At 43.8% G+C, this 11,073-nt stretch overlaps 2 protein-coding genes across 5 annotated transcripts in view; one reads left to right on the top strand and one right to left on the bottom strand.

The window, feature by feature from the left end:
• The window catches only part of LOC144093112 (uncharacterized), a 7,394-nt gene extending 4,219 nt beyond the window's left edge, over positions 1–3,175 (bottom strand). Inside the window, exon 1 of the mRNA XM_077626425.1 lies at positions 1,830–3,175. Within this exon, the coding sequence (XP_077482551.1) occupies positions 1,830–2,535 (706 nt within the window). The 5' untranslated portion in view covers positions 2,536–3,175. The remainder of the gene's footprint in view (positions 1–1,829) is intronic.
• The window catches only part of fmn2b (formin 2b), a 71,650-nt gene extending 61,940 nt beyond the window's left edge, over positions 1–9,710 (top strand). For 3 of the 4 annotated variants that reach the window (XM_077626021.1, XM_077626019.1, XM_077626023.1), the window contains 3 exons: positions 8,351–8,500; positions 8,656–8,737; positions 9,255–9,710. In XM_077626021.1, coding sequence (XP_077482147.1) covers positions 8,351–8,500; positions 8,656–8,737; positions 9,255–9,281 — 259 coding nt within the window. In that variant the 3' untranslated portion in view covers positions 9,282–9,710. Of the gene's footprint in view, positions 1–8,161; positions 8,501–8,655; positions 8,738–9,254 lie in introns of those variants that run through there. The other variant, XM_077626022.1, reaches the window with a different exon arrangement.
• Positions 9,711–11,073: the final 1,363 nt, after the last annotated feature.

Raw genomic sequence — 11,073 nt, 5'->3', positions numbered from 1 at the left:
GTGGCTTCTGTTGAGGGGGCGGGCAAAAGGCGCCTACGTCAAAGGTAAGCAGATTTGTCATTTCTAAATATTGACATTGATTTTCTTAGGTCCTAATTTACTGGAATCTTTTTAATTTGTTTTTCTATAGTCGGATTTACCACAGTAAGAGGTTAGTCCGTCCCTTGGGCACGTCTGCGATGCAATTGATGAACGCTTCCCATTTCTCCTCTTCGCAAAAAATCAATTTTTGGGGAAAAAAATGGGGCCCTAATTCAAAAATAAAGCTGTACATTTGCAATTGTTTGTTCAACTAACTAACTAACTAACTAACTAACCACACATAGGCTTTGTCATCATCATTGACTCGTCAAAAGTCTAATTGTCGTCATACCCAGCTGCGTATGACGAAATTGGTGGTGCTATTCCACAAAGTGCGCTTTCCCGGCAAAAGGCCAAAATAAGTAATGTAAAAATATAAGAATCACATCCTGATAAGCTAAATACTAAAAAAATGCCTAAATTGCCTAATCTAAAATATTATTACTATCCCGGTGGTTCATTTCAGACTCGTTGGCAATCTGACGTGATGGATACATCGCATCTCCCCCGAGCGCAACCAAATCCCGGTGACTGCAGAAAAAAAGTTTGCCTCGCAGATGCCAGCAAACAACGGATCACTTACCTCCTCGCTGTCTCCTCACTTACCTTCAGTCAGCCAACAGGAGGCAGATCACTGCCCAACGTCCTTCATGTTACCTAACCCCGAAGTTATTACACAGAAGGGATTGTGTGTCGTGCTACCGCAAGTTCAGAGTCCTCATGGCTGTGGAAAAAAACTGTCCTTAAGCATATTTGTCCGTGCTTTGTGAGACCTGTAGCGTCTCCCAGAGGGCAGCAGCTGGAACAGGTTGTGACCAGGGTGGTATGGGTCCCCGACAATGTTCCCTGCTCTGCTGAGTACACACAGAATTCTCAGAAATCATCGATTTTTGGAAAAAACGGCCCAAATTCAAAAATAGAGCATGGTAACACCCAAGAGCCATACATTTGCAATTGTTTGTTCAAAACCGCATTCAAATCGGATCTTTGGTGTTGTCTCCATTTTGTCCGATGTAACGGACGAATACACTAATGCGCACACAAACACATTCTAAGAAATAGTAATATGTATAGATTTGCACTCAATCTGCATTTATGCCTATATTTCAATAATTCATTTTTATGGCAAATATAATTCCACCTGCCCAGAAAAGAAGAAGGATTGTCTTCCGTGCACTGAAAACGCTCTTTTCTCCCCAGTCGTAGGGCATACCACCTTTTTCCCACTGAGGACCATGGTCTCAGATTTGTAGGTTCTCATCCCGTCCACTTCACACTCGGTTGCAAATCATTCCACTGAGAGTTGGAGATCAAGGCCTGAAGAAGCCAACAGAACCACATTATCTGCAAAAAGCAGGGATGCAATACTGAGGCCACCAAACCGGAACCCCTCAATGCACGGCTGCACCTAGATATTCGGTCGAACGCTTTCTCCGAATCCACAAAGCACATGTAGACTGGTTGGGTGAACTCCGATTGAGGGACGAATCCCAGGCGTCACAAAATCCCAAAACTCCAACAACGAATACAAATGGGAGCGAGGCAGGAGGCCCGGAGGAGGGCAAGCGTGCCGTCCGAAACATGAAAAAAAAACAAATCCCCAGTTGGGTGGTCGACCCGGCCAGCCCCCAAAGAAGCGGCAAACGGATCTATCGGGGGTCGTCCAGTAAGGTCCGCCAGGCAGTAGCGGTGCATCTTGCTCTGGATAGTCAATGTGGAGGTTAGCATGAGGAAGCGGAGTGACTCACGTAAGCCTGAGGTGATACTGCTGGAAGTACCGTCGTCTTCACCCTCAGCCTTCAGGCTTTCGCCGTCGGCGGCCTCCAAGCGTGCGCAGTCGCCTACGGCCTCCAAGCATTCGCCGTCGTCCACAGCCTCCAACCGTGCGCCGTCGTCCACGGCCTCCAACCGTGCGCCGTCGTCCACGGCCTCCAAGCGTGCGCCGTCGTCCATGGCCTCCAAGCGTGCGCCGTTGTCCACGGCTCCCAAGTTCACGCCGCCGTTTTGGGCCCCGCCAGACGGATGGCCACCCACAGCCTCCAGGTTCTCGCCGCCGTCTTGGCGCCGCCAAAAGGATGGTCGCCCCCGGCCTCCAGGTTCTCGCCGCCGTCTTGGCGCCGCCAAAAGGATGGTCGCCCCCGGCCTCCAGGTTCTTGCCGCCGTCTTGGCCCCCGCCAGGAGAATCTCCGCCTCAAGATGGCTGTCGTGATCACGGCATGACAGGTAATGGCTGTTGTCATCCAGCTCCGTCTTGAACAGACACCCGTCATCCTGCCTTGTCTCAAAATGGCCATCGTAATGCCACGTTTCAAAACGGCCTACGTCATAAAGCCCAGCGCGGCCGTCGGAGCTCTCTCCATCCCGCCTCCTCTCCCACCACCTCTGGGCGGATGTCGTGGCCTTGCTGGCAGCTGGAACGCCATCCGCCCAGCATCCCGGTGAGGGGCACGCCATTGTATTCCCGTCGACAAGGAGCAAAATGTCTCCTCAGCTGTCAATGGCCGAGAGTCCGTGACATGGGGACGGTTCAAGGGAGCTCCATTCCGCCTCGCCTGCCGAGTAGTATTGGTGGGAGAGAGGAAGGCCCATTCGCCCAAAAGATTAACGAGTTCCGGGCCATCCTCGTAATTAAACAAATCTGAGTTCGAGTCGCATTCAAAAGAAAAGTGTTTCCTCGTAGAGGAAGGCTCGGGCAGCGATGAATGTCCCGTGGGGGGATGACGTGGAAGATGCGTGGGCGGGTAGGCAGGCGGCGAGTTGAAGGCAGGCGACAAATCAAAAAGATAACTTGGGGCTTGGATTACTAGGTTCGGAGATACCTGGTGTATCACTGGGTTCGTTGATTGGTGGGAATATTCTGACGTTTGGCTGTCGTTGGAGGCAAAGTTGAACCCAGGATGCAGGAAAAGGATGGGGAGAATTGCTGGTGCAAAAATGTAGGTTCTTTTAATAACAAAGGTTGAATAGCCAAGTGAGAAAATAAACAGGAGGAGGATGCACACCAACAAAAAACAAAACATGACTTACTGGTACGAGACACACGAGGTAAGAGTAATAATACTCCCACACCAGACGTCACCAAACATTCTCATTATATACCTCCCAGGGCTAATCAAATTAACACAAAACAGCTGGCTATTAGGGGAGGTGAAAACACGCACACACCTCCACCAGAATCTGACACGGGGCCTTGTGATCAATCTTAATTGGATATTCCCTCCTTAAGTCAAGTCTCTACGGTATGGATTGAACTCAACTCCATCCGCCTCTGGGTTACGCATCCAATGATGTCCGCTCAGGTAAAGGACATTTTCCATTGTTAGTATTACGAGAACTCTTGCTCACACTACTTTGATGTTGCCTACTGCCAGTATTTTGCCCACTGTCCCTTCTTCAAACACCCTTATCCACTTGCTGGCCTCTTCATGAATAATAGGAAGCTGCGCCACAAATCCCTCAAGGTCCAAGCCTGTCCATGATAGGTACTGTCCCTGGGCCCCTTTTATTAATATTGGAAATTGATTAGCTGAATCGGTATACATATCTGGAGGGTGAATGCCAGGTCTGTATCTGAGATCATATTGTTTACCTTCCCTGCCTGTTGCGCAAATGTAAGACAACCTCCCAACACTTCTTTCTTTTCTGCTCCCACTGAATTACTTCACCTTGTTCCTGATGCTACCTTGGTTAATATGTATTTCTCTTCTCGCACTTTGTCCGGCACATATTTCTGAGTTGCATCATCTATCTCATTCTCAAGATCTTGGATAGTAGTATTTTCTTTCTCTTTGCTTCCATTTTGTTATTTTAGGTTGACCAGATAACCCGATTGCTTTGTCATTTATTTGAGCGCTTGATCTCTTTCAGCATAACAAATCAGCACATTTGACTTTTTTGGCTTTGGGTGTCTTCTGTTGGTGCTGCAGTATTGTGGTGGAATTGGCACCCTTTCTGCCAGTGTCAAAGGAGAATGACTTCTAAGCACTGTTCCCTCTAAGCTGCGCGCGTGCGCAATTGCGCATTACTCTCGTCTTCTCTGCGCAGCAGCAATCCTATGGCGCGCAGTAAAAAAAAAAAACGTTTTTTTTTTTTTACCCCTTTCTTCATGATGGCGCCGTTTAAGCGGCAGCCAGTGGCAGTAGTTCTGTCCACTTATGTTTTTCGTGTTTTACAGCATGTTTTACATGAAAAATTAGAGGGAACATTGACATGCACCTGCTTGTGGCAGGTGTGATACTGGTGTGCCCATAGCGAGCAATGATGATGTCGTGACCGGATGATTCGCCTAAAGACGTTTCGCCGACGGACGTTTGACAGACGGACAGGTCTCCGAATGAACATTCATTCAAACAGCGTTTAATGATTAAATACAAATACTAGTATTTGTATTTAATCATTAAACGCTGTTTTCAGCTGGATTTGACCGAATTTGAGAGCATTTTGAGCCGTTTGGCGAATAGACGTATATGGACATTTTTTTGCCTCCATCGCGACATCATCGCGACATTTTACCGAGGAATTCACTTCCCTGGGCTCGGCTCTAATGTCCAAACAGCTCCAGTATTTGTATTTAATCATTAAACGCTGTTTTCGGCTGGATTTGACCGAATTTGAGAGCATTTTGAGCCGTTTGGCGAATGGACGTATATAGACGTTTTTTTGCCTCCATCGCGATATCATCACAACATTTTACCGAGGAATTCACTTCCCTGGGCTCGGTTCTAATGTCCAAAGAGCTCCAGTATTTGTATTTAATCATTAAATGCTGTTTTAGGATGGATTTGACCCGATTGCTGTCATTTTACGGCTCGGTTCTGCTACATCTGCCCGCCCAAGAGTGCTTATTCCCGGGCAGCCATTGATGGTAGACTAACATTGATTTTTACTATAATTTGGACAACACCGGCGGCGGGCCGGATTAAAAATCCTAACGGGCCGTATATCGCCCGCGGGCTGAGGTTGAAAAACTTGTACATACACGATCCGGGGGCGGGGCGAGTGCGCGGATCCCGTTTCGGCGAAACCTCCGTTCGGCCGAATGAACGTTCGGCGGAACGTCCATTCGGCGACCTGCCCGTCTGTCAAACGTCCGTCGGCGAAACGTCTTTAGGCGAATCATCCGAGTACCGATGATGTCGCTCACACTGGTACTCAGTGCGCTCAGGGAGGTTGACTTTTTGCTCAGATCAACGAAAAATTAGAGGGAACATTGCTTCTAAGTCCACATCCCCTGAAATTTTTACATTACTGGTGATGAAAGGATATAGACCTGATGGCACCACATCTGAACACCGAACATTAAGCTTCCCATGGTTCTTGTTTTTGTCTTAGCTTAATCTCTTCCTGTGGTTTTCATCGTTTCGTAACTTCATTGTATGTAAAATCTCCCATTCCCTTTTAAACAACTGTAAAATTATAATTCTTTATTTCTCATTTCAGTCTTTTATCGCTCTTATCTTCTGGTTTGTAGTCCTTAATTCTAACTTCCATATCCTCGCAAAATCTTACATTAAGCGTTCAAATTGCAGGCCGTTTGGGGTTTGAACTCTTTGTGCTCTTGGCCCATTTCTTACAAAAGTCTTCAATTTCATCTTTCTTCGTTGGATATTTGTATCCCAAAATAATCGTCGGAGGAAAGGCCATCTTAGCAATGTATTTCCAATAGGAAGTTAGTAAGTAACTGTTGTGTCGTGCAGCTATCTTGAAGAAAAATCAACTAACTTTGTTTAATGTCAATAAATCAAGGTATAACGCAGATTGTCTGTTTATATCAAGCTGGATAGTGGACTGTTGAAAGAAAATGATTTCAATTGAAATGTTTTATTCAGTAGTGGACTGTTGGAACGAAATTATTTCAACTCAAACGCTGTAGTCAATGGTGGTTGTGTATTGACAGGGTTAATCTAAATTCTCCTCAAGCGAGCAATCCAATCCAAAAGAATGTAATGGTAAAAAAAAATTAAAACACACACTCCTCTCTTGTTGAATTTTAAATACAGCTCTCGATCATACTCACATATAAGCCGTTTTGTCAGACAAAAAAAAATGATGACTGAATCAAGGGTACGGCTTATATGCTTATAAAAACACGACATGCACGAAACTGCAAGTTGACGACGCCATGACACGATGACGTCATGACACAAGGGCACCGTGACGTGATGACGCAATGGCGCCGTGACGGCATGACGCAAGACAATGCAGCCGATTTGGTAATTCATTTCAAAATAGAGAAAGGATAAACAGATAAAACGCTAAGCAACATTTATTTTTACATCTATGGATGAAATTCAAGAAAAAAAACGTACGTATCTCGCATAAAACGTGAAAAAAAATACTTTCCCGTCACTGCTCGCTAGGGGCACGGCCATCTTACCTAGGTCTAGGCGCACCCATCTCACCTAGGGTGCTGCCGTCTAAACCTAGTTAAACGTGCTCAGACTGGCCAGACTCGAGTAGCCTTGATTTTGAAATAAAACAAAATTTCCCTTTGATTTCTTCTTTGAAAGTGACAACTATTGGAGTAATATGAACCATCAAAAGAATTGAGATATTTTGACATTAGAAGCAATATGGCTGCCACAACATCTTAAACTTCTAGTAAGAAAATTGTAATTTCTGTAATTAGAAAGCATCAGGTTCTCATCAAGATAGACTTATTTCTATTTTCAAATTGAATAATTTGATATTTTGTATTTACAAAGACAGGCAAATTGACTTCTGATATTGACCCTTGATTCATACAGTATTTTAAAAATACCCCTGATGATTTTTCTTAAGATTTTCCCTTCACAGTAACACATTTCTCTCATCTCATCTCATTTTCTGAACCGCAGTATCCCCATTTGGGAGGAAACCCACGCAGGCCCCGGGGAGAACATGCAAACTCCACACAAATGTACATGACCTGGATTTGAACCCAGGACCCCTGAGCTGTGAGGCCGACGTGCTAAGCACTCGCACCACTGCACCGCCCCGGGATCACATATGTTTCATGTGACCACGAGAACACGAACGTCTGCTGAGTTGACAGAAGGACCTAAGAGCGTGTTGGCAAAAATATTAACCTGTCAGGCAAGCAGTCAGGGTAACATAATTTTGAATTTATTACAATACAAATTGCCCCTAGGTATGCATGGTTGTCCGTCTCTTTTTGCACTACGATCGGCTGGCCAGGGTGTCCCCCGCCTCTGGGCTGCAGTCAGCTGGGATAGGCTCCAGCACCCTCGGCGACCCTAATGAGGATAAAGCGGTTCAAAAAATGAGATGAGATGAGACATACATACACCGGCTGATTGGGCGCAGCGTCAATTTTGGAGAAAAGTTTGTACTTTTAAGTGCACCCTATAGGTGTGAAAATACAGTAGATGCAGTATGTGTTGCCATTATTATAAAGCTTTTCATTTTTTTGCGGCTCCAAATATATTTGTTTTTAATTTTATTTTGGTCAATATGGCTCTTTCAACATTTTGGGTTGCTGACCCCTGGGATAGCCAGATAAATGAAACAAAAACAAGCACAAGATTAAGCCATAAGTGGGAGAGGGAAGGTCGAGTTCGTGAGCAGCTAGTTACGGTAGAAAGGCTAAGATAAAAATGTTTGCTTCTGTTGAATACAAGTGTCAGAATTGCAATTAGACATTCACAAAAGCATGCATAAAGAAAGAAAGACACCCTTTGGGATTTTCACTTGCAAGGAGGACTGACGTAGAGGACCGCCTGTCCCAATTCCCCAATAGTGTTCTGCCCTGTCTTTTCTTTTGTCCATTTATATTACCTTTGGAAGGCCTGATTACATGGGCGTCTCAACTCTAAAGGGAAGGGTGCATTACACACTTGGGGTATCAGAGTTTTCAAAACGTGTTCACAATCTCATCACTATACTCAAAAAGGAAGCCAGAAGTGCTCCAAGAAGCCTCGCACATCTTCTTTTGAAAAAACTAAACATCTTTCATTGGTGGCAAGAAATGAAATGATTGTAGCTTTGTCTAAAGCTACAATGCGTTCAAATTCACACAAAGCTTCTACTAAATGTATCAAATGACTGACAAGTGATAGTAATTTGCACATAACTCCTACAGGTTGTCCATCTCCTTGTCCCCTGCGATCGGCTGGCTACCGATTCAGGGTTTCCCCGCCTCTGGCCTGGAGTCAGCTGGGATAGGCTCCAGCACCTTCCATGACCCTAATGAGGATAAGCGGTTCAGAAGATAACTCCTACAAAAAGAAAAGATGATAAAAATATGAATTTCAAATGTTGTTCATTTCAGATTTCTAGAGGTCACAGTGTTCTACTTGGTGAAAGCAAAGGCAGGGGAAAAAGAGGTTTCACCGAACACTATTTTCTCTATCTGGTATGAGTTTTCCTCTGACTTCAAGGATTTGTGGAAGAAAGAAAACAAAGCCATTCTTAAGGAGAGGTAAAAAATTGCATAATTTCTTGTTATGGTTGTTTCCTCAAAAATGTTGAATGAATGAATTATGTCAAAAGTGTTCATATCCCAATTATATTTATTCTACAGGGTAAGTGTATTCTTGATCATTTGCAATATAACAAGTGTACATTTTTTGCCAGGTTAAAAGTAGCTGAGGAGTGTTTCCGACAAGCCAAAGAGCGGGCTTCCTACAGTGTCAAACCCAAACATGCAACAGGAATTGTAAGTAGACATATAGGGCAGCTCGGTTGTGTGAATTGTTAGCGCGTTGGCCTCACAGCTCTGGGGTCCTGGGTTCAAATTCAGGTCATGTCCATCTGTGTGGAGTTTGCATGTTCTCCCCGGGCCTGCGTGGGATTCCTCCGGGTACTCCGGTTTCCTCCCCCATTCCAAAAACATGCATGGTAGGCTGATTGGACACTCTAAATTACTTCTAGGTATGGGTGTGAGGGTGCGTGGTTGTCCGTCTCCTTGTGCCCTGCGATCGGCTGGCCACCGATTCAGGGTGTCCCCCACCTCTGGCCTGAGGACAGCTGGGATTGGCTCCAACACCCCCCATGACCCTAATGAGGATAAAGCGGTTCAGAAAATGAGAGAGAGCGAGAGACGGACATATTTTAAACCCTTAAAAAACTACTCAAATGTAAATTTTTCGCTGAAGGTACATCAGGAATTTAGAGATAATTTGCACCAAATTTATATCCCTGTAAAATAAATCTACACATTGTTTCTTCCACAGAAAGCAAAGCTTGGCATGAAGATTTGACTTATAGACCCAACCAGGCCAAGCAGTCAATGTGTGTTTTGTTGACTTGGAGAAGGCATCCGACCATGTCTCCTCAAGCAATGTTTCCCAACCATGAGAAATTTCCAGAAGTCATACATTGGAATCTTCCAAGAGAAAAATATTAATATTACGAGAATTAACTGACATTAAAACTGAAATCTGATGAACAATAAGTCCATATTGTAATAGTGCAAAGTTCAAATCATAATTCTATGAGTCATTTTGTTTTCTGTAACCTGAAATGGAAATTGTGTGGTTTCAACGGCATCAACTTTTGGCAACGTAAAGTCTGTGTGCACAACATTTGTTTTCACATAATATATTAGGAGATTTATGTAATATCCAGTTGATAAGAATTTTGATGAGAATCAACTTATATTGCTAAAATAAATGTTGTTTAGCATTTTATCTTTTTATCTTTTCTCTATTTTGAAATAACTGACCGTATCGACCACGTGGTGTTGGGGGGTGGGGGTGCGGGGGGTGCTAAGCACTTAACACAACACTCCCGATAGCCCCATTGCAGCCCAGCAAATACTGATCACTTATCTCACGCTCCCCATAACAATGATGGAATGCTTGGTCTGGAGTGTCGCCTCTTCTCCCGGCACGGGGGAGACTTTTTGCACCGGTGAATCGTAATATAACATAAACAAATTTAAATGAACTTGGATTACGATGCAGACACACTCAAATATAAATTCAATCTAACCTTACATTAAACTTAATTCTAATTTTGTTTTACATTTTTATACCTTCTCCTGGGTTGGCTGTTTGCCCTGCCTCCAACCTGACTTTTAGTATCAATGGGCTGTTTGCTGTTGTATTCCCTTCAAAATATTCCGAAAATGATGCACACAAATGTCCTCACAATAGGATAACGCACGACCACTTGCCAACGAGAAGTATATTCGCCATTCGCACTGACTAACGGGAAAAAAACACTGACAAATGCTGAAAAAATGCAACAAAAATGTCTTGAATTAGCAATCGGTCTGCTAACGGGAGCTAACAGGCTAAGGGGGGAAAAAATACTGAAAAAATGCAACGCTACGCTCAGTGCTCGCAGAGACGTTACAAAGAGATAGTTGCGACCAGAGATTTTACACGAGGAGTTGCGGGGGAGAGAGACAGTGCCCCTGATGTTCTTATGAGCAGCCAACGAGAAGTAATATACTATACTCCTCGTATTAGCGATCGCTCCGGCATTCGCGCTGAGTGACGGAAAAAACACTGAAAAAAATGCAACGCTCCGCCCAGTGCTCATAGATATCTGTTATACATGAAAACGATGCGGCAAAAAAGACGCTACAATGATAAACAGCCTCTCATGTCTTGGCCACCTGTCTTTCTCGCGTCTCGAAATGTTTCTCGTATCTAGAGATAATTATTTGCTCGAAATTTTACTCGTATCTCGAAATGCTAGTATGTAGAGGTACCACTGTATTGGATTGGATAACTTTATTCATCCCATATTCGGGAAATTTCATTGTCACGTAGCAAGAGGGTCAGAATGCAGATACAGGAAAGGCATTTTAGACATAAATAGATAGGTAATAAGTAAGTTAATAAATAACTAAATACATGAATAAATATATAAATAAATAAGCGTGTTGCTGAAATATATATATATATATATATGTATATATATATATATATGTATATATATATATATATATATATATATATATATATATATATATATATATATATATATATATATATAGACAGCGAGAGAGAAGAGAGAGGGAGAGAGGCAGAGAGGGAGAGG

The sequence above is a fragment of the Stigmatopora argus genome, chromosome 18 (assembly GCF_051989625.1).
Source record: "Stigmatopora argus isolate UIUO_Sarg chromosome 18, RoL_Sarg_1.0, whole genome shotgun sequence".
Lineage (NCBI taxonomy): Eukaryota > Metazoa > Chordata > Actinopteri > Syngnathiformes > Syngnathidae > Stigmatopora > Stigmatopora argus.
The sequence above is the reverse complement of the archived record's forward strand: the minus strand, read 5'-3'. Positions and strand labels throughout refer to the sequence as shown.